The sequence below is a fragment of the Chaetodon auriga genome, chromosome 2 (assembly GCF_051107435.1).
Source record: "Chaetodon auriga isolate fChaAug3 chromosome 2, fChaAug3.hap1, whole genome shotgun sequence".
NCBI classification, from domain to species: domain Eukaryota; kingdom Metazoa; phylum Chordata; class Actinopteri; order Chaetodontiformes; family Chaetodontidae; genus Chaetodon; species Chaetodon auriga.
The window spans coordinates 6,682,501-6,705,650 of NC_135075.1; the positions used below are offsets into that span (position 1 = coordinate 6,682,501).

General features: G+C 44.6%; 2 protein-coding genes and 9 non-coding genes across 12 annotated transcripts in view; 8 read left to right on the top strand and 3 right to left on the bottom strand.

Moving 5' to 3' along the window:
* Window positions 1-1,559, bottom strand: part of tafa4b (TAFA chemokine like family member 4b) — a 37,682-nt gene extending 36,123 nt beyond the window's left edge. Inside the window, exon 1 of the mRNA XM_076748564.1 lies at window positions 975-1,559. The gene's annotated coding sequence lies outside the window, so the exon portion shown is untranslated. The remainder of the gene's footprint in view (window positions 1-974) is intronic.
* Window positions 1,560-5,276: 3,717 nt separating this feature from the next.
* On the bottom strand, window positions 5,277-22,952 carry eogt (EGF domain-specific O-linked N-acetylglucosamine (GlcNAc) transferase). 2 transcript variants are annotated; one of them, XM_076745400.1, is made up of 16 exons: window positions 22,896-22,952; window positions 21,378-21,630; window positions 20,506-20,606; window positions 20,131-20,239; window positions 19,801-19,895; window positions 19,606-19,710; window positions 16,220-16,326; window positions 15,914-16,017; window positions 15,014-15,106; window positions 14,613-14,684; window positions 13,741-13,827; window positions 8,089-8,157; window positions 7,697-7,758; window positions 7,437-7,556; window positions 6,929-7,031; window positions 5,277-6,680 (listed from the first exon to the last, which is right to left on the bottom strand). In XM_076745400.1, exons 2-16 carry the CDS (start codon window positions 21,579-21,581, stop codon window positions 6,534-6,536), a joined length of 1,578 nt encoding a protein of 525 aa, XP_076601515.1. In that variant the 5' UTR covers window positions 21,582-21,630; window positions 22,896-22,952; the 3' UTR covers window positions 5,277-6,533. The 2 variants fall into 2 exon arrangements, with proteins under 2 accessions (XP_076601515.1, XP_076601507.1); XM_076745392.1 differs by having other exon boundaries at window positions 22,839-22,912.
* Window positions 10,111-10,182, top strand: trnae-cuc (transfer RNA glutamic acid (anticodon CUC)). Its single transcript has one exon. It is a non-coding gene; the product is annotated as a tRNA-Glu (tRNA).
* trnae-cuc (transfer RNA glutamic acid (anticodon CUC)) lies at window positions 10,700-10,771 on the top strand. Its single transcript has one exon. It is a non-coding gene; the product is annotated as a tRNA-Glu (tRNA).
* Window positions 12,353-12,424, top strand: trnae-cuc (transfer RNA glutamic acid (anticodon CUC)). The gene has a single exon. It is a non-coding gene; the product is annotated as a tRNA-Glu (tRNA).
* On the top strand, window positions 12,959-13,030 carry trnae-cuc (transfer RNA glutamic acid (anticodon CUC)). The gene has a single exon. It is a non-coding gene; the product is annotated as a tRNA-Glu (tRNA).
* On the top strand, window positions 13,302-13,373 carry trnae-cuc (transfer RNA glutamic acid (anticodon CUC)). Its single transcript has one exon. It is a non-coding gene; the product is annotated as a tRNA-Glu (tRNA).
* trnar-acg (transfer RNA arginine (anticodon ACG)) lies at window positions 17,005-17,077 on the bottom strand. The gene has a single exon. It is a non-coding gene; the product is annotated as a tRNA-Arg (tRNA).
* Window positions 17,773-17,844, top strand: trnae-cuc (transfer RNA glutamic acid (anticodon CUC)). Its single transcript has one exon. It is a non-coding gene; the product is annotated as a tRNA-Glu (tRNA).
* On the top strand, window positions 18,814-18,885 carry trnae-cuc (transfer RNA glutamic acid (anticodon CUC)). The gene has a single exon. It is a non-coding gene; the product is annotated as a tRNA-Glu (tRNA).
* Window positions 19,416-19,487, top strand: trnae-cuc (transfer RNA glutamic acid (anticodon CUC)). The gene has a single exon. It is a non-coding gene; the product is annotated as a tRNA-Glu (tRNA).
* Window positions 22,953-23,150: the final 198 nt, after the last annotated feature.

The following is a 23,150-nucleotide window of genomic DNA, read 5'->3' on the forward strand; positions in this document are numbered from 1 at the left end:
ACAAATTGCAGACCTGAGCAGCGGGACAGCGAGAGATATAAGCAAAGGGAGAGGGTTGGGAAGGAGGGAGCAGAAGAGGGAGGGGTGGAGACAAGGATGACTAACAATTACAACACGATAGGGGCTGGGTCTCATTACTGCGCCCATTAACATGCACCAAGTAATTTTCCCCTCTCAGTTTGTGTGTGCGCAAGAGAGCAAGAGAGAGAGTGAGTGCTGAGTGTGTGCGTGCGCGCCCAGTAGAGTGTGCCCATTAGGTTCTGCAACACACCTCCCTGCCTCCGTGCGCAATCTGCCCGGAGAACCCGGCGGCACCTCATTTCTTTCCCATATGTCTGAGCTCCGCGCGCTCTCCTCTATATTCCCAGTCGATCACGATCCATGCAAAGCGATTAGAAAGGGACATGAAAAGAGCCCGGTCAGCGGATCAGCCCCGCAGATCACTCAATAGGTACTAAGCAGCGCCGAGCTCCGGCCGATCGCTTATTTAACCTCAGCCTGGTGAAACACTGCATCAACCTCACCTCAGCATCCCCTGCCCTCACCGACAGCACGCGCTACACACGGCCAGCGGAGCTGGCAGCCGTTTGAATCGGCTCATCATGTGTTCCATTTTTACGCATGGCCATCACGCACGAGAGGGAGCGGAGGAGGTTTTCGACGGAAATCTTGCTGTTTTAACAAATCGTTCCTCAGAAAAAAAAAAAAAAAAATGTGTTCGCTGCGCTCTGTGCCAAGAACATCAAAGTTGCTTTCAGCTCGCCAGTCATTTAGTGAGTCAGTCAGCCAGTCACCACCCCTTCTCTCCCTGCTGCCCATGGAAAAAAAATGTTCCACATCTCTACAGCCAAAGTCCCCCTCTGACCCCATCCTCGTTTCATTAGCCTATTGACCGTGCGCCACGAAAAGACACAGGGAATTAAAATGTGAATCTATACTAATTGAATCTGAATTTTTAAAAAACAGTACCTTACCCAAATCTATAAACTCGATGGCATGATCACAGGGAATTGTAAAGGATCCAGGAGAGGTAGTAGAGCGCTTTGCCACTTTCTGCTTCAACTCCACTGATTTTGTTTTCCACTGAACGGGGCAATCCTTTTGAGCCTCCTGTCCAGCTCCCGGAGCCCGCGCACACACGCACTGAAGCAGGGGTGAGGAGGGCTACTGCCACGCCAGAGTACCAGCCCTCCGGAGCCGGGTAAGAAAGCAGAGCGATGAGATCCAACCTGCCATGATCTCGCCGCGTCCCATCTCAAAACCACACTGAGGAAAAACTCATGAAAAGTACGTAATCCCCCCAAAGAGACATCGGGCTCATGTTTTTGGCCAACACTCCACACAAGTTCATCCCCCTGCGAGCGACTGTCACACAGAGGCGTTATACTCGCCGGAGAGATGCTGATGAGAGTGATGGTATAGTGATGCGGGAGTGATAGTTGCGCTCCCGTCGCTCCTCCCGAGCAGGGATCGATTGGACATGAGAAATGCGATGCGAGCCCGTCTTCCCCATTCAGAACACGTGCAACAGCGCCCGCCCAGTTCACCAGCTCCCAAGTACACCCCCTCTTCCTCACTGATGTCATGTAGTTTACAAGTAGCCTGGACTGTTGAGGTGGACGGGGGGGCGAGGGGGGCGACAATTCTCTGCCTGTATGTCCAAGGAGACATGGGCTACATGCGAGCCATCCTTAGGCTGCAAAGAGTAATTCGGTGTCGTTTTGCGGCATTGTGAAATACTTGACATTTCTACTTTTTATGGTTTATTTAAGCGAATTTGCATTTACATGTCACAAGTTGCAACAGGGACAAATGATGAACGAGAATCAAGCGATTTTGGGTGCACACCTGCATGCGCATCTTAAGGTTGCCCTAAAGCTTCCAAGCGATATATTCTCCCCCAGAGTAAGATATATGAGTACAAGGTCTCTGAGAGGATTTTTGGTCAAATCTGGAAGGTCTTTGCTGAATGACGATCACAAGCTGGAGGTCATCTCTTACACCTCAGTGCTCACCTCATGTGTATAGCTTGTACGTGCGTGTGTGCTGAAGTGAGGAGGGGGTCTGATGACAGTCACGGTCCCTGACTGACAGGTGCACGAGTCGATGAGCCCTCCTCATCACATAATAGTCCACCTCGCCCCCACACTTCGATCATGTTACAGATGGTGTCTGGATATCAATACTTGGTTGTGCGCTCGCCCACTCCCACAGCGCGATGTTAAACAGAATTTAATCACCGCCGCCTCTCCGTTACGCACCAGGAGACAGCCTATCAATTATCCCATCCCTAGAATATTGTAGTGTGTTGATGGCGATTGATTGCCTTGCGCTGTATTTGCAGTCGTTCAGACTTGGAGGAGGTCGATGTCGATGCTAACGACCCAAGTTGAGGAGTATCCGATACATTGCGATGTCTTCCTTGTTTTCTTGCTGCCAGCCTTGCTGGGCCGTGCGGTGAGCCCTGTGTCACTGGAGGCGTTTTAGTTGGGAGTAGTTTAAAGATACGCGCCTTTTAACTTACCTGTGGAAAAAAGGGAGCCATGCAGAATGAAACGTAATGAGTTTCAGGCCTATGACATGGAGCACAGGCATTTATCTTTGCAGCAATCTCAAGCTTCCTTATCTCGCTGTCCTCAACCCCTTGTGAACGTTTTGTCACCTGTGCATGAGTGAGAAAGCGCTGCATGTTGATCTCCACCGATTCATTTAGGCTCCAGTCTATTACAAATCGATCTGTCTGACTTTGAGCTGAGAACAGATTAGTCATCTATGTGGTTTCGCCAGAACTGAGGTACCTGCAGGATTCAGATAAAAAAAAAAAATGAAGTTGAACTCCTAACTTTCAGCACCATGGACAGAGCCATACGCGCTGCATGAATCCACGGGGTTGAGCAGCTCCTGTCACCGCGCTTTGCTTTGCGTTTTCTTTGCTGTCAAATCGCTAATCCAGGTTGCAGACAAAATAGACAAAAGTAGTTAAACTGTGTAAAGTGTAAGCGAACACCGGAAAGTTGATCAAACATAATATATCCTGTCTGCTGCAGCGAGTGGTTGTGTCTACAGTACTGAACCTGTGTGTCGCAGTGGGGATATGAGGCCTTTTATCTTAAAGTGAGGCAGCTAATGGATGCAACAGCCCGTAGCACTTATCTCATCTGTCCCTCCTCAGAGGGGGCAGATAGTATCAGAGCAAAGACATCATGTGACGTAAACACGGACTTCAGAGTGTGAGGTTGAACGGTGTGAAATTTAATTTACTTCCTTTTCCCATTACATTTCCAGCTGTTGTTACAGGGCCATCAGCTTTCTTAACTTGTTTCACCGTGCGCATCCCTTTCAGTCTGAGGCAGGTTTGGCAAGTCCAAGATCTCAGAATCATCCTTATATATGGTGTGGTATTGTGGAAAAGGTAAGAGTATATAAGCTGAAGCCCTCTTGGCGTGTCAGGTATCAGAGGAGCGCGGTTATAAGATCTCCTCTGGGATTTTCCCCTCAATAATCAGCCCAGGAGAGAGAAAAAAAAACATTAAGAAAATATCTGCTCATAACTTCAGGAATATTTCTTCCTCCTAAATCGATATTCCTGCATCAAGACACAGTTTTCCTGGTGTGGTAAAATGAGCAGATTGGGATTGATTCGTCTGAGTTCTGTGGCCAGAAATGTTTGCCTTTTGAGATAAATTAGATGAAGCTAAAGATCACTTTGTAAAACGCAAAGACAAATGGCAGTGCGATTAGCTTTAGACAATAATTAAAGAAATAAAGCCAATATCTGCTGCTCTGGGACGCGCAGTCGTGCAAACAACGGAGCAGAGAGTTCAGAATACATCTGCTGATATGGCTGCTCCTGTGCAAATGTCAGACAAACTAAAACAAGACACTGACAGTCAAACAAAGCGGCCAGTGGGGCATCTCCGGCTCGAAAACCCTCCAAACTCTGAAGTGTGAATCGCGGATCAGACGTGATCTAATGACTTTACTCACAGCCTCCGCCCCGGTGATTAAACCTCAGCCTTTGCTTGCAATCAGCTCTCCTGTCCTGGTGCCTCTGAAAGCTCACTTCTGCACTCCGCAAGGCCGGGCGACAGAGATAAGTCATTTAACATTTCTGCAGGAAAACACACTTCAGGCGCGACAAAATAAGGCCACCCAAGCACGGCTGTTGCGAAACTGTGGGTGGTAAAGTTCCAGCGGCCGGAGGCAGTAAAATGTGGAGCCTGTTCAGTAATGATAGGTGAGAGAAAGTAAGCCTGCAACGCCGCTAATTACACAAGTGCACATATGCTGCGCCCTGGCGGCCAATGAGGCAAGTGTGAGGTTATACCGTGCGCACGACCACCACGCACACACAGACACACACACAGGAGAGGAGTTTCTGCCTGAGACTTTGTACTGTTTTCCCCATGACTCATTCTCGAAATCGAAAGGCTGGCTGGGTGCGTTTCTCATGTCCCGGCGTCTTCTCTTCCGCTCAGATGCTCCATTTTGGATACATCCAGCATGCAGGCTTTTCGCTAAAAAACAGGACTTGGTCATCGATTTGGAGCCGCCATGAAGGTTAATGAGAACAGACATCTTGGTTCCTCTGCTTTTGATGCCCCACCCTGCATGGAGATTCTTCATTTCTTTACGAGGTCACTGGCAGTAACCCGAGCAGGGCCATAAATAGTGTCCACCCCAGACAGGCCCGGTGTCTGTCAATACTCAGAAAGTTCAGACACAACATCCGCAAAGAGCGGCCAGGAGCTCAACTGCTGACATCAAACGTGTGATATCGGAGCAAATGCATGTAAAACAAACATTATCTTAACATGACACATTGGATATATTTGAGCATAAATTGTTGTCACTGTCTACACTGTTTTAAACAAGTCTGTCAGGGACGATCACGAAGCGCACGGTTGCGATCGGGTCTCATGTGTGGTGTTATACTGCCCCCGCGTGGCTGTGACGCGTCACTGTTACCTGATGTAGTTTTTTGAGGTCATCCAGATTTATTACGGTGACAGTAAAAACTGAACTAGTGCCCTTTTGCGAAGAGCCCTTTCCCTCCTTAGACCTGAACGCACTAAAATAATGAAAGCCACAGCAAAGAGCTGTCTGGTATCAGCAAGAGCTGCCTTCAGTTTTCTCTGCTCCAAGGTCAGACTTCAAAAGATGATTGATTAAATTAAGATGAATTAAACCTCTGATGTCTAATATGGCCAGCACAGTCAGAAAGACATGCTTCAGCATTTTTTTAGAATTATTTATTTCAAAATATTACATAGCTTTTGAATATGAAACGCCAACAAGTCGAGCAAAGCCCTGACCAAAAAGGCCCGGCCGAGTTCAAAATGATTTCACTGATAAATAAAACATCAAGCTCACGGAGAGGCCAAGAAACACGAAAATGAGCCGCTGAGTGTTCAAAATGCTCTTGTGCATCGCATCAGACTGCATGTAAATTGTGCTCAGTCCATTTTAGACAAATTTACAATGAAGTCTAAAACTAACAGCATTCAAAAGGCTTTAGGAAAGGTAACAGACAACAGCAGCACCCTCATCTTTGACCACATGACAGCACAGTTCCTTTGATAAAATGCAAAGGGATTCATAATAAAAATAGACATCAGTATTGATGCCGTATTTCATCAAACCAACAAGACATGTTTAAATATCCAATGTTAACCCATGTAAAAGAAAAGTGTGCATAAAGTGTAAATACAGCCACCAAAAGGTAGATTTAAAAAGCCTGCCATGTGTTTTTGATACTTACATAATTTTCATTATGTTGCATGAAGCGGAGTGCTGAATTTCATGGACAAATACTTGAATGTGTGTTTCATAGCTGTACTTGCACACATACAAATGCTAATACTGATATAAAAGACAATCCCTCTTGGCAGTATGAGTGTTTTACCTTCTGTGCCTTATTTTTAGTTTCAGTGTTTGGGATGAACATAACGTAAAACCACATGAATCCACCTGCAAAAAAAAAAAAAAAAAAAGCCAAAGTCCATGCGTGAATCCAGCATGTTGAATGCTGCACATCATATTAGACAGCCGCAGATGAGCTCAGAAACTCGGGCGTGATTGTCAGCCGCTCTGAAGGGGCTCACGTCAAGGTGACTCTGATCAAATGTGACAAGATGTTGCATGTGACGGGACGCCGCAACAGCTGCTCATTAGCTCACTTTGTCGGCGTGGAATGGAGCAGACGCAGCAGAGGTAATGAAGAAACATAGGACGCATCTTATCGCTCTCCAGATGCTTCAACTGCACGCACCTCGTCCTTTAAGTGATTTGAGACTAATGGAGCTGGTGGGACGCTATTCAAGCCCGAGTTGTCCGCCACAGTGCTTTCACCCATCCCAACATAGCAAAGCAGCTGACAAATGTGACAGGCGACAAATACTCTACCAGACCCCTGATATCCACTGTCGGACGAGGTAACTTTAAAAAAACTCTTTAAAAATGACTGCCCACATGAAGAGGTTCATGTCAGTCCTTCAGCAGCCACACGCCTGTGTCCCACGCTCACAGAGACTCTAGAGTTCATCGTGAAGGGTCCCACCCTGCCATTTGGGATGGTGTGTGACATAATCAGCTGCCTCCAGCACGAGGCGCATGAACTCTCCCACATCAAAGGAGTAGTTGGTAAACTTCGGATGGTCCCCGAGGGTTGGATGGTGACCCTGTGAGAAGTGATACATACGTAAAAAGCACAGGGAAACACAACATACAAGCAGAGGAATGTGGACGCTTCCATGAGATGACACTTGAGAAATGAAGTCTGAGCATTTGCTCTGCTCTGCCTATAATTGCACATAATCAAATGTGTGCATGCGAGTGTAAGCGAGGGCCTATGTGAGATAGGTGAGATGAATTGAGAAAGCTCACGCCGAGGTGACGGGCTAATGGCTGGTACGGGAGTTTCCCCTACCTTGTCCTGTGGGAGCACTTTGTCCATTTTCTGCCAAGTCACGTATCGAATGCCCCGCAGCCGAGCCAAATCTCGATAGCAGCTCTCATCCTGACAATTATATCTGGGAGAGACAGATGCAGACACTTTATCTCTCGCTCTTCTCAGTTTGCCTCACTTTCACTCTTTCTTGCTCTATCTTTCTCTCTCTCTCTCTCTGTCATTGTATACACACTGTGGTTCTCCCTGTGTGTCATTCACCAAAATGCACACAAAATGCTTCCACACATGCTCATTGAGACACACACACACTTTACAATCAGCTCCTCTACCCAGGGTAGCCAGGTGTGATGTATGCCTGGTTAATTAGACAGTATTTCACAGTCATACACTAAGTGTCTGAGGGGCACTTTAGGCACAGCACCCTGCCAAACACATCGCTCTCCCTGCTTCCCTCTCTGTCTTCCTCTGTCTGTCAGTCACATACACACACACACACACACAGAGGCAGACACAAAGTGTCACTCACAGCTCAAAGATGACAGCCCAGTCAGGGAGGAAGAGGAGGTGTGTGAGACCCGCCCCGTGCATGCCTATAAAGATGTCAGAGTTGTGGGTGATCCTCAACTGCATAAGGAAGGGAACATCCCTGAAAGACAGACAGGGAGTAATACATCATTCATCCTCAGTGTGTGAACACTGTCACTGTTACACAATTTCACTTTACATCCTTGACCAAGCAGCACTGAATAGCTCCTGTAATAATGGGGCCAACACTCTATAACTCACTTGTACTTGTAGTCCACCACGTTGACCTCCAGTAAAGGCACAGTCTTGAGGGCATTTACCAGCTGTAAGAACAACAGAGGTATGTGTTCTCTGATCAGGGAGAGAGCAAACAAATATATTGGCAGTGACCGTATAAATCACAAGCCTTTTTCACTTGTACTGTTTATAGCAAATAAGATTTTAAATAGGCACTTAGCAGCTGTGGGCAGTAAATCAATGGTGGAAAAAAGGAGCTGAGGGAGCGGGAGAGCTGTACAGAGTGAGAAGACAAAGGGTGGGAAGGAGGGAGACAAAGGAGGACAGGGGGCAGAACAGGATGGAGGGAAAAGAAAGCAAGTGTAAGAAAGTAAGAGACAGAGAGGAGGAGGGAGGGAGGGTGGTGCGGGACTCACCTCCACTTGGTTTAATATCCTTCTGTATTCTGTGCTGCGAGCCAGCAGGGTGACACGAACACGCCCCTCCTGAAAACAGCAATGCACCCAATAATCAATCAGCCAAGGACAGAAAAGATAGGCGGCTGGGAAAACATGATTCTCATTCAAACTAACTAAAAAGCCTCTACTTCTAATGTCTCTTTCATACAGCGCAGGCCATGATAGGATACATTAGTTAAAATCACATTACAGTGATTGCCACTTAAAGTATTTTTTTAAGTGGCATCAAAGTTTCCCTCTCTGATGTGATCTTATTAGTTAATGAAAGTCTTCTTTTTATATGTTCTTCTACTGCCACCTTGTGTTCAGAAAGAGAATTTAGACTTTTGTAGCAATGAGGATCATAACTTCACAATCCTGAAATCAAAGCAAAGACACTAAGAGCAACTTAGTGCAATCTGCTGCACATGATAAACCCGCCAAACTAGGGCAAAACACCTTAATATAAGCACTGGACATGAATGCATCCACAGACCTAATTTCTTGTCTTCCACTTAAAAAGTGTTTGAAAAAGTATTGAGAAAGCCCAGACCGAAGCAAATTATGACGAGTGGGAGATAGGAGGAGAGGGGAGGTAGAGGCAGATGAATAGGACACAATAGAGGAGAGCAGCAGAGTGAGTCTCTGGCTGTGCCATTAATCTAGGGATGAAAGGAGGAGCTGGGGAGAGGGTCAGGACCAAAAAGACCTCTCATTCAGTCGCCGGCCTGCTATCGCTAGCAGCCCCATGTCTCGCTGAAAAGCCTCTTAGCATATTTCCAGTGAAGGCCATGAATACCCAATGAGCTGCTCCACGGGAAGGAAGAAGTCATCGGCGTTTGCTGGTCATAAAGATACAGTCGAGCACTTCAAACCTGAGATTATTAAATACCTGTGAGGTGCACTGCTGAGTTATAGATGTAAGAGATGCATAAGGAGGTGAGTGCATGGCTGTGACAGTGCTTAAGTGTGAGTGCACACACAGTATTCACGCATGTACTCTTTCAAAAACCCGAAGGCCGCTCATGCCACTGAGGAGCTCTTTCCCTCAGTTTATCACAGAAATGAGATCACCAGTGAAGTCTGGCTGTGGTGAGTGCACTGACATGGCTGTTTATTCTGCTATTCAGCATAAAATTTACTATAACAACTTGATCTTTGCTTAAAAAAAAAAAAAAAAATTGCATGGGCAGCCCGATCAGCCTGAAAAGAAGTAAACAAGTTTCCAAACTCAAAACTGCACATGCAAACTAGAGTCTTAGAGGCCACAGCTTTAGGCATGACAAAAACATACAGAAAACACGATTGAGCTGGGTATGGCATTATTGGACTACTGCTTCAAGAGCAGCCATGTATCATCCTGTTGGCCTGGTGGTTTGGAGTCTGCACTTTGAACTCCTTCTGTCTTCCAGCCCACGCCAGATTCCAAGTGGATCAGATGGCGATACAAAGCAATCGGTCTGAAAGCCTTTCCCCTGGGCCAGATAGTCCACAGTGTGCCGAACCCTGACTGAGCCATTTCATTTAATCACCTCATGCTTTCATTTCATCATTCAAATGTGACTGACCGATGATCAATTATGAAGGACTGCAACGGTGTTCATGAAACTGCCTCCATCCCATGTGTAAAAACAAGATTAAATGTATTTACAGTTGAATCTTTTTCATCCTTCATGCTACATACACTAGCTGTGTTACTGACTAGAAATCTGAACTCTGCTGAGCAGAGTGTTCCCTCTTCTACAGATGTTCACAAGTGATCTACAGGACCTGTCCAGGTAAATCTATGATCTCTGTATGTGGACATGCAATGTAAACTGAGAGAGAAATGAGTTCATAGTTACACCATAGTGCTCCTTTTTGTTCTGCTCATGTTAGGCTGTGTTTTGCTGAGGGCTGAGAAAATGGCAGGTAGGATTTTGTGCACATAAGCCGTTTGCCATTAGGCTTCCATTTAAAATATAGGGGTCTGTTTTACACATTACCCAACTAGCACGCAGCTCCCTGGTGGTCTAGTGGTTAGGATTCGGCGCTCTCACCGCCGCGGCCCGGGTTCGATTCCCGGTCAGGGAACTTAACTATTTACTGCATTTACATGATGCTCCTCTAGACAACCACGCTTAAGGGCAACATTCTCACATTCACACACTGGTGGAAGAGCCTACTACAAAAGCCACCTGGTTATCAATAGCGACAACTATTCACACACCGATGACACAGCTATTGGGAGCAATTTGGAGTTCAGTATCTTGTCCAAGGACACTTCAACATGCAGAGTGCAGGGACGATCGCGCTACTTCCCCAACTGCAACTAAAATAATATCAATAATAGGTGAGGGACCTGCCCTCGACAGTCATGCTAAAGTCATTTTATGTATCTATTTGCACACGTTTAAGCACTTAGCACCCTCAATTCTAATCACATATCAGGGGACACACGGGGGTGGACATTCAGATCACTCAGAGTCATTAGTGCCTCAATGTAAACGATGTACAAATGATGCTCATCAGGATGCATAAACCATGCACATGTAACCTACTGATGCATGTCAAAGATTGCAAAAACTGTGCTCAAATGTACATCAGTAACTCCCTGGTGGTCTAGTGGTTAGGATTCGGCGCTCTCACCGCCGCGGCCCGGGTTCGATTCCCGGTCAGGGAATGCTCACTTTATGTGTCTTCTGCAAGGTTAACTGTGTGAGAAGTTATAATAGTTGATGCTGAGATCTGCCATCAACACATAAAGTGTCACTTTCACTCACATATGCTATTGGCATTCTCACTGCCATGGCCTGGGAGTAAAACAATGAATCCAATTCTGTGACAGAGACTACTGATTAACTGCTTGAGTAGTTGTCATGATTTCTGTGTACTGTGTTTCAAGAATGTCATGAACACAACAAATGCAGCCTGAAAAATTTCCCCTGACAGGAAGCACTGTCTATGAAGGAAATTTCCGTTGTAAACTTCTCTATTGAAATGTACTTGATTAAAAAGGTAAACGTCCTCCTCCCTACTCCTCACAGTTTTTCACCTTAGGAGCTGTCTGAAAGGCCAAGATGCTTTGTGAATAACTTCTCTCTTTACCAGCATCTCATCTTAACAGCAGGGGGACATTCTTAGAAAACATCATAATTCTAAGAATTTCATCACTGCCACCAGGGAGCTGTCATCGTATTCATAGCACCAGCTAGTCTCACATGGAGTGCTGTCATAGTCACTAAATAATATCTGTTCTATAGATGGAGAATGTCAGGACCAGCATGTATGTATGTTAACACTTAATCTACAAGGCCTTTCCGGGTAGATCTGTTATCTACATAATGACATACAATGTAAACCAAGAGAGCGGTTGGTTAGTTAACAGTAGTTAAATCATAATCGTCCTTTCTGTTCTACTCATGTTAGTTTGTGTTTTGTTGAGGGCTGAGAAAATGGCAGGTGCGGTGATGTGAATGTATTAAGTCATTTTCTATTAAGGGTGTACTGATGCAGTATCACAGAGCTGTGCCTGTAAGACACACTTTCAGACAAAGGCAGGCAAGATCAGAGAAATTAAGAGGTCAGAACTGCCAACCTTTTCTTTTCAATTGTCAGTGAGGATCTTTGCAAGATGAACCGAAAATAGTATTCTAAGAGTGAAACTAGGGGGATGGCTACGGTCTCTGCCAATTAAGATTGATCCACTGGTAAATATGGTATTGACAGCATATGTGAAACCCAATTTGGCCATTTATTATGTTTTGATCTTTTCTGGGATCAACGTGTTCCTCAGTGTAAAGTCTGACTTGATGGTACAACTAGGTGAATAGTTTAGGGATCAACAGTTTTGATTATGAATCATTGTCTGGTAACCACATTCATGGAAATCTGACATGTTACTGTTGACATATTTTGCTATAGACAAAGAGACTGACTATCATAGTCATCATTAGGTCTTCAATACTTAGATCATGCATTACCCATATGGGCTTACTCCTGTTCAGACTGCTGCTCAGACCAGCATTAACAAGGCAGAGGTCAGGGAGGCATCTTGGAGAGGTTTGAATGAATTGTGGGTTTTCTTACCCTCTATTCATTTTCTTACACTGCTGTTACCCTTCATGATGGATACTAATGTCCCAGTGTCTAAACTGATGAAGAATAAACTAAACCAGGGTAAAAGGTGATGATCAGCAGAGAACTAGTGAAACAGATACAAACATGTCGGTGAATTATTTTTGATCCAAAGAGCTAATACAGCTCCCTGGTGGTCTAGTGGTTAGGATTCGGCGCTCTCACCGCCGCGGCCCGGGTTCGATTCCCGGTCAGGGAACATAACTGTTTACTACATTTATGTGGTGCTTCTCCAGTCTCTACAACTCAAAGTCCCTTTAGGGCTGCGTTCACACACTGGTGGCAGAGACTACCACAAACGGTGATGACCGGTGATGACCAGCAACAACTATTCACACACCGATGGCACAGCTTGTGGGAGCAATTTGGATTTCAGTATCTTGTTCATGGACACTTCGACGTGCAGGGGACACTGAACCACCAACCCTCTGACTAGCGGACAACCATTCTATCTCCCCAATTGCAACTGAAATAATATCAAAACTAGATGAGTGACCTTCCCCTCTAAAGTCATTTTATGTATCTATTTGCACACATGTTTAGGCACTTAGCACTCTCAATTCTAATCTCATATCAGGGGACACACGGGGGTGGACATTCAGATCATTCAGACTCATTAGTGTCTCAGTGTAAGTGATGTACAAATGACGCTCATCAGGATGAATAAACCATACACATGTAACCTACTGATGCATGTCATTCCAAAAACTGTGCTCAAAAGTACATCAGTAACTCCCTGGTGGTCTAGTGGTTAGGATTCGGCGCTCTCACCGCCGCGGCCCGGGTTCGATTCCCGGTCAGGGAACATGCTTTTGGGGCTATTTGGTAAATGGAAGTCACTGTGCTCTAGTCACACTAAATCATGTAATTTTATATATCTATTTACACACATGTTAAAGCATTTTACCATTCCTCAGTCTAATCACATATCAGGGGACACACGGGGGTGGACATTCAGATCATTCAGAGTCATTAGTGTCTCAATGTAAATGAAGTACAAATGACCCTCCTCAGGATGCATAAACCTGAATCACGTCATAGATTCCAAAAACTGGACTCAAAAGCACATCAGTAACTCCCTGGTGGTCTAGTGGTTAGGATTCGGCGCTCTCACCGCCGCGGCCCGGGTTCGATTCCCGGTCAGGGAATGCTCACTTTATGTGTCTTCTGCAAAATGTGAATCTATGAATGTGACTGCTGATTAGCTGCTTATATAGTATATACTGTGTATATATATATATATATATGGTGATTTCAGGCTTGACTAAATGAATGTCACCAACAACAGAATACCTGCCTCAGTAAAGACAACTGTTGCTGTCAACACTGACAGAGATCTGCTCAAAAGTTCACACTGACAGTTTACACTGTAAGCTTCACTGAGATTGTTACTACCCTTAATAGTCTATCAAATTATACTGGATTATAAATGTGTTCATGAAACTGTGTCCACCCCATGGATATAAACAAGATTCTAATATGAATAAAATGTTGTTAATTATTCACTCTTCCTACCTTTGGTCCATCTTGCGGGATGTTCAGTCGATGGAGGACATGCTGAGAGAACGCCCTGAACATTCCTTCACTGTAGCAGTCTGAGATCTGCCATCGACACAACACATACAGTGTCAGTTTCACTCACATATGCAATACATTTTTCATCCGTTCAACTCAAAACATTGTATTAATGTGATTATTTTGTAACAGGCTGTATATAGTCATGTGAAAAGATTAAGAGTATTTGCATTTTTAGAAAACCTACTCTCTGATTTGAAATAAATTGAAGGCAAATGGAATCTGGCCACTAGTGCACTGCAGTGGGTTGTGATGAAAAATATGTAACACACTGGGAATCTGACAATTGTAAACATATTTCCTAATCTCCCCAGAATGAATATCATTTGAGCCTATGCATTTCTCAAATCTAAGAATCTCACACGTACACTGCTGCACTGCAGCTGTAAATGTGAGCACATGAATATAAACATGACATGTGGTGCAGGGGCAATCAAAAGCATCAGCTTGAGGCTGACCTATCAATATTTCACACCTCAAGGCTGGAACCACAGGACAACACATATTTACATGGTATCATATTTATAGTAATCTCCTTGGAATTATCATTTAAATAACATAAGCACTTGCTGAGCCTTTGAATACATCACATAAATATTTGACCTGAACTGCATCTTTATGATTAAACTGGGTATTATTGTGCACGTGGGTAGGAAATGCCAAAAAATAGCTATCACAAAACGTGAGATTAAAACATACAATAGAAGATGCAAACAAGGAATCACTGAAAGTATGAGACACGTGTATAAAGTACATCAGCCTACTGGCTGCACACACAAACAACACGCAGATATACATGAGTGGTAACTTACGAGAGGCGTGTTGTAAAAGAGGCCATATCTCATTCTTGGGAGGAGGGAGAAGAAGGCATCTTTGAAACACACCTATGGACAAGTGTGAATACATCAATGAAGCAAGCAAACAGCAGGGCACAGAAATCAGTTTGTGTATATGTACACGCATGAATTCATACATGAAGAATGAGGCTGCATATAATATACATACAAATCAACCATTGCCTTGTTTTGCTTATTCTATTGTTTATTATTGGGATTAATAAAGTATTATCTTATCTAATCTTAGAACCTGCTCACTGCTGTGGTGTTTTTAATTCTCAGAGGTCACTCAAGATCTACCATGTTTGAGTAATTGATGAATTCACAACCTTTACAACGAAGGAGCCTACAATGAGGGGACATTATACTGTACCTACTCTTTTCGAGTCATGGGTCTTCAGGTGGATGATGCCATACTCTGAGAAGGCCTTCCATGTTTCACTGAACAGATCTCCATAACCATAAAAACTCTAGCTCAGACATAAAAAGAAGGGAACAAATGTTAACTCAATTACTCTTACATCTGAAATGAAAAACAAAGCTGCAAAATTCCAATCAACTCCAGCCTTTAGCAGAGCCTGAGTCATTTATCTGTTCTCAAACTCTGCTGGTTGTATTTTTCTGAAGTTCTGGTTTTATACTAAGTCTGCTCTTACACTGTTATCTGTCAGCCTGCCGCAGTTTGGATTGCAGTGTGCAGTTTGTGCTGAAAGGTCACTGCTTTCCTTCTCCCTGACAGTTTTCTCTCCCTCCCATTTCTCTTTCTCTCTCTCCCTTTTCCTCTTTCCCTCTGTGCACAGTGGAGGGAACAATGGGCCGGATAAGGCTTTCTGTAAAGCGTTCTGTTTTTCAACTGGTGTTTCCCCTTGATGTCTTCATCAGGCACATGTGCCACTGACTTGTTAAACAAAAACTCTGGCTGTAGCACATTGCAGACGACCTACTGCTTGGCTTTCTCACTCGGTTGCACAAGCCAGATTCAATCTCAGTTCTCAGGCACTTTTTTCATTTGTCTTTAAATATTTGTCTACCTGTGTGTTTCAATGTTAGTCTGGATAGCAATGTCACATTAGTGATTAGTGATTCTTTCTATGAGGGAGGAAACTCCTATAACAAGTTAGCCGCTCATGAACTGTTGTAATTTCCAGTGGTGATAGCAGCTATGTTTCCCTAACTGCACAGTATGTGAAAGTAATCCTTAAATAAAAACAACATATTCAGAAAAATCTACACCATCCTCTTCATTGGACCTGTGGTGGGAGGCATCAGATACCCACCGTGTCCCACATGATGATGTTGATATCTGAACTGAAGGAGTTGTTAATGTGCTGGGAGATGTAGAGGTTGACAAAGTCACAGAAGTGGTGGTACATGTTCACCCCTATTGGAAAACACACAGTTCTTATTTTTGTCATCATGCCACAATACTTGCTATTGAATACTGAGAACATGAATTGACTGTATAAACATCTTCATTCAGTGTCTAGCCTCAAACGAGCTGAATGTGCAAGCGTGGAATCAAGCATGTGTGCTAACCGTGTAACAAGAATGAACGTTTTGTCATGTAAATATTTGTCACTTGCCAGCATCCAGTTTCATGAAAACAGTGGGTTTTTCAATGATGACGTCACAATGTTCATTCTCTATGGGATGAGAGGCCAACTCTGTGTATGACTGCAGCTCAGCGTACCTACAAAAACAGCACAGCACATTAATATGATTTCATAACAAGAACTGTAAAAATCTGCATTAACATGGAACAGGTGGCACACCATGGAAAAAACAAACAGCACAACCCAAAAACAAAAGCTGGCTGCTCTCCTGCACCTGACTTTGCTGTCTCTTTGCAGAGCAGGAATACTGAGGGAGGACTGATGTTCTTTGCTTAAAACATGGTGAGTGAGGGCAGAGTGCTGATCACTGGTACATGTTTGATTTGTGCATAGATGTGCTGGTTTTGTTGCATTCAGTACAAATGTCACAGTACGTGAAATTGTCATCTGAGAAGCGCAGCCATTTGAATGTGTGAGCCACTTCTTGAGAGGTTCACTCTTTTTGGAAAAGGCCACTGAATGTGGCAGCTCATCTGCAGCAGTAGACATAGAGGCAGGGGTAGGCTGAGCGGAGGCTGAGGCAGGGAGGGAGGCATCAGAGGAAGATTTATAAACAGAAAATATACCTGCAATAGCTTGCTGACCAGCAGTATTTGTGATGTTTTTCTTTGGTGGAATTCTAATATATTTTCCTTTCACTGATTATTCCAGAAAAATGTGGTACACATGAGCAACATTTTACGTGTGCAGTCAAATTTGATCACGCTGTCATAGCCGATTGCAGCACAACTCTCCACCAATGGGGAAAAGAGAACCGAGCCAGCCAGGAGTCGAACCTAGAATCTTCTGATCCGTAGTCAGACGCGTTATCCATTGCGCCACTGGCCCACTGCTTCATGGAATGCCTTCAACAAAAGGCAAGTATGGAGCACAAACTCCACCCCCACATTCCTGGCAGGCCCTGCCACCTCTCTCAGGACTGCTTTGAGAAGCAGCAGCATGTTTTCCACTACCTTTACTAACATGATTACTTGAGATACTATGTAAGTGGACAACTTAAGTGAATGATTTGAAAGATCAAAGATATATGCTACATGTATGTTAGGGTCTAGGATTTACATTTTATTTATAGCAGTAAGGTGGCAAGTGACTTCATTAGTTCTGTCTAACACTTGAAATCAAGGTCACTGCTCCAGATGTCTGTTTGATCTTTTGACATGACAATGGGTGCCAATCTCTTTATTTCATTCAACCAACAAGTAGCAGTTGTCTGCACAGCTTTGCAAAATCTTTCAGACATCACCTACACTAATGGAGACATAGCTGGTCTGACTCAAAGTAAACATGGCAATTCTGTTAGTTCTCCAGGCAAGACATTAGCCAGCCTGAAGCCATGCAGGACATTCATACCCCCTGGCACATGGTCAGCAAAAATGAGTACTTGTGTGGGAGAAAAGCACCATCTAGCGACGATCTGTGTTATCACGGACAAAAAGCCTGGGACAGCCAGCTGTCACAGATGCCATATGATCAAAGACAGCTCTCCAGTGGAGGTCCGAGGTCAGTTAGAACACATCACTAACTCCCTGGTGGTCTAGTGGTTAGGATTCGGCGCTCTCACCGCCGCGGCCCGGGTTCGATTCCCGGTCAGGGAACTTAACTATTTACTGCATTTACATGGTGCTCCTCCTCCTTATATATCTATTTGAATGCAGGGTGGACATTCAGATTATTCAGAGTCAGTAGTGTGTAACCAATGTACAAATGAACCTCATTAGGATGCATAAACCGTTCATGTTACCTTCTGACTCATGTCATAGATTCCAAAAACTGTTCTCAAAAGCACATTGGTGACTCCCTGGTGGTCTATCTACGTGATGCTTCTTTAGTCTTAGCAATCACTCAAAGCCCTTTCAGCATTCTCGCATTCACACACAGGGAAACATGAAGGCTAGTCAATGGCACCAATGCCTTTGTCATCCAGGAACTGCCTGCACACTCTGGCCACATGAGGCCGGGCATTGTCCTGCACCCAAAGGAACCCAGGGCTCACTGCACCAGCATAAGGTCTGACAGTCGCTCTGAGGATTTCATCCCGGTACCTAACAGCAGTCAGGGTACCATTGGCTATGACATGGAGGTCTGTACGACCCTCCAAGGATAGACTTCCCCAGACCATCAATGATCCACCGCCAAACCGGTCATGCTGGATGATGTTACAGGCAGTATAACGTTCACCACAGCATCTCCAGATTCTTTGACGCCTGTCACATGTGCTCAGTGTGAACATGCTTTCACCTGTGAAGAGAATGGGGCGCCAGTGGCAAACCTGCCAATTCTGGTTCTCTGGTGAATGCCAATCAAGCTGCTAGGCTGTGAGCACAGGTCCAACTAGAGGACGTCAGGCCCTCATGCCATCCTCATGGAGTCTCAATTAGCACTCTCAATTCTAATCACATATCAGGGGACTCACGGGGGTGGACATTCAGATCATTCAGAGTCATTAGTGCCTCAGTGTAAGTGATGTACAAATGACGCTCATCAGGATGCACAAACCATGCATGTGTAACCTACGGATGCATGTCATAGATTCCAAAAACTGTGCTCAAAAGTACATCAGTAACTCCCTGGTGGTCTAGTGGTTAGGATTCGGCGCTCTCACCGCCGCGGCCCGGGTTCGATTCCCGGTCAGGGAACTTAACTATTTACAACATTTACATGGTGCTCCTCTCATCTTAACAACTCAAAGTCCTAAAGAGCAGCGTTCTCACATTCACACTTCACACACTGGTGGCAGAGTCTACCACAAAAGGCGCCACCTGGTCATCAATAGTGAAAACTGTTCACACACAACTATCGGTAGCACTTTGGGGGTCAATATCTTGTTCAAGGACACTTCCACATGCAGAGTGCAGGGGCCATCAAACATCTGCTCTATCTCCCCAATTGCAACTGAAATAATATCAAAACTAGATGGAGGGCCTGCCCTCTAAAGTCATATCATTTTATATATGTATTTGCAGACATGTTATGCACTTAGCACTCTCAATTCTAATCTCATATCAGGGGACACACGGGGGTGGACATTCAGATCATTCAGAGTCATTAGTGCCTCAATGTAAACGATGTACAAATGAACCTCATCAGGATGCATAAACAATGCACATGTAACCTACTGATGCATGTCAAAGATTCCAAAAACTGTGCTCAAAAGCACTTCAGTAACTCCCTGGTGGTCTAGTGGTTAGGATTCGGCGCTCTCACCGCCGCGGCCCGGGTTCGATTCCCGGTCAGGGAACATGCTTTTGGCCTCTTTAAGTCGCCATAAACTCCTGTTTTTACCAGTTCACAAGAGCTCATGCCAAAGTCATTGGCTAAAGCTCAGTAAGTGTGTGAATGTGTGTGTAAGGCCTCACCAAGATTGCAAGGGGCTCTTGTGCTCTCCCGCTGCAGCAAGTGCTCGCTTGTTCAGTCTGCAAAAACCGCCAATCTCACCCTTCTGAATGAAGTCCTCATTGTATCTACAGCATACACATGGATGAGTTTCAAGACCGTCATCTGTGTCAGTGTAATGCTTTTTTCATGTCCATGTCACTTTCAAGTAAACTGACCTTTCGTGACTTCTGCGCGGCTTCCGCAAGTCCAGGTAAAGGTTGGTTGCCTTACAGAAGCGAGTGTGGCTACTACATTTTAATGATGAGTCTCCCTGGAAGGACAGAAATATTTAGTATTTAGGTGATATGAATAGCCTCTGGACCTTTGGGGATTGTCAGAGTGGTCTCTATACGATACTCTCCCTATACTACTACTTTGGAACTGCAAATTAAGTCGAGGCCTATTGTCTGTGGACTCTTTTGTTTAACACTGTGTCTGTTTCTACCTGTTGTTTCTTCCTGTTGACTCAGGAGGCCCGTGGGAACGAAGGAAATGGGCAGACTTACTGGCTTGCTGGCCTTGCAGAGTGTTTTGAGCTCAGAGAGGCGCTCCTTAACATAGCCAAAATCAGCCTGCTTCCAGAAAAGCTCCTGGGCTGCCTCCAGAGAACGGGCCCTGACAGATTAAAGATTTAGGCAGATCAGCAAAGCCAAAACCATAATGGTTCATCAATGATGCATGCTATGAATGAGTACACTTTAGCTGAGGAAAAACAGCATAGACTGTGGTTCAGTAAATTCAATACATATGAATAAAAGATTACTATCATTTGTTATACTTTAGATTACAGAGCACCTGACACATCGTGTAACCTGCATTACACTCCTGAGAAGGATCAAGTGAGAACATCATGTGTTAGAATGTGATGTGAGGAACAGTACCATGCAGAGTCAGCTTTGGTACAGACTGGATAGCTAAAGCGCTTCCCTGGGTCACAGTTCTTCTCGTAACCCCAACAGGCAGACAGATCCTGCAGTGCATCCTGTTGTAAAAACAAGTGTGAATATATACGTGTGCGTGGTGAAGGGTGGGAGTTCCCTGTCTTACTATGGACACAATGCAGACTCTGTGGACACACAATCATTTTCATGCACTAAGAAAGCCAAGTCAGACCAAAACTACTTCGAGAATATTTGCTAATCCAATTAATGAGCTAACTAAACTGACTGGAGAACATGAACACAGGTTACAAAAATAACTTTACACAATGAGACTGCAAGTATCTAAAACATGCTTCTCTCTATTACTCCTCTTACTTCAATTGTAATTGCACTTGTTCATTAAACTCCAGATTAAACCCGCTCCAGTTAGGGTAGAACAAAGTGCTTTTTAAACAAGTTACATGAGTGCTAACAGCTATGGTTCAAAAATAATTCTGATGTTGTGTCTATGTGAAGCGCCATAGCCGTCTTTCTGAACTTTTCTAAACCATCCTGTATGGAGCATCAGTGTGACTCCACAGACGAAGGGACAGCACAGTCTTTCATGTCTTCTTACAAGCTACAGGAGAGTAGAGTCCATTTATCAAAGTGCACAAATCAACTCAAAACTGCAACTGAGAGCAATCTCCATTAAATGATGTGCTGCCTTTTCTGACAAATCATAATGCCACCATGTTGCTTCATGCTGTAACAAAGAACTTTGCTAGAGCTTTTCCTTCACAGTACAGCAAAACTCAAAGGAACAACCGAACATCGACTCTCCACAAAAATCAAATTTGAACAGTGGAAAGTTGACAGAGTGCATATCTTACTTTAAAAGGGCAGAGTGGGTCCAGACGGCACAGCTTGGCGACCTTCTTGTTGTTGTAGAGGTAGTAGGGTATGTGCTCTGGCGGCAGGGAGATCCTGCTGTAGTTGAGCAGCGGTGCTGGTGGTTTGTGGTTGGTGTTGTCGGCCCTCTCAGCGGTGACCACAGTAAAAGAAAAAACGATGGCCAGCGCTACCAAGAGCAGCATAGTCAGAATCACAGGGACATGTGAGATAGCCGCCTCTCTTCACAGCAACCTGAGGAAAAAGCAGAGGAGGAGGAGAGACAGAGACACAGACTCAGACTTGCACTCTGTAATCTTGGTTGAAAGCCTAACACCACCGTGTACAAGCATGTGGGCACAAGCAAGTGTGTGGGAACAGGCGGATCTAAGCACCACATAAGGAAAAGGTCCTGCTGCAGGAAGTATCACTGACCCTTTTTCCGACTGTTGTCTGAGCAATCAAAACCGAGGCTGAATGGGCAAATGTAAACTGCTGGCCGCTAATAATGTGACCTATGCAGTTCAAGGTGGCCAAGCCAGTGTGAACACAGCAAGTCATATTTCCATGATTCATGCAATTTAGTTGAATCTCAGAGTGCATGTGCTCACACAGCCCACAGTCACTGGCATTCTTCACTCCCTAAATTAATGATCAAAGCACATTAGTGTGACTGCTGTTATGCTGTGCTGCCTAACAATGGCTCCTATATCTCTGCACATGTGAGCGAGCTGAGAAGGACTGATGACATTTTAACAGTAAGACGAGTTATTAAATACACGTGCTCTCCAGGAGCTACTTGAAGGAGGTTAAAAACAGTGGAAAAACACCCTGAAGCCACCGTGCTGCATTAAAACAACGGCACCATTAATGAATCACTTCAGGAGTGAAGCTACATGTGAAAACACGTTACAGTGTCTATGATGGCACTAGCAGGAGCTAATTGTCATCGTGAGGTTTATTTTAATTGTTTCTGTAGGGCAAAGATTTTCTTTTAAACGAGCCTCAGTTTAATTTTGTTAAATTACGGTACAGACTCGCGTTCTTGTCGCTTGTGTGCTCCCAGAGAAGAAGCAAACTTGATTACAGCCTGCTAATGAACTGTAATGTTACTCCTAAACTTTTAGCTAGCGACAATAAGTGAACTAACGAGTTGAGCTTTAAGGTAACGATGGCGTTTGAAACCGCCGGGGACTCTCAGTGAAGACCGAGGATACGTGGAGGTAATTAACTATTACTTACTCTTTTCTCTAACAGGCGGTAAAATGTGGGAATACTTGACTGGAGGCTAATGTCTGACATATTTAGGAGGTGGCTAACGTGTAGCGTTACTTCTCGACAAAGCCAAGACCACTTAACGTTAATTGAAGATGTAACGTTAACGTCACCGATGTGACAACAAAAGAACTGGAAATATAACAAATATCTCACATTTTTGAAACTTACGAGGGCAAGAAACTCACCATGAACGGTCGTCTCCGTAAGGCTGGTGTGAGTTAGAGTGAGAGGCAGTAGTTTACCTGTATGCACAGTCTGCTGTCCTCCGGACTGACGCGACGATGTTGCCGGTGGTCGCCATAACACCGGAAACCTGACCGGCGTGTAATGCGAGGCGACAGCCACAGGGAGGCGCTGTGCACCACATCTCCTCCCAAATAACACAGGCGTTCTCCAAATCTTCTTAAGGATAATTTTACAGTAAATGTTAGCATCAGTTATCGGACGTTACAACCATTCAACATTTTTATAGAACTTTATCCCCATGTGATTAAATG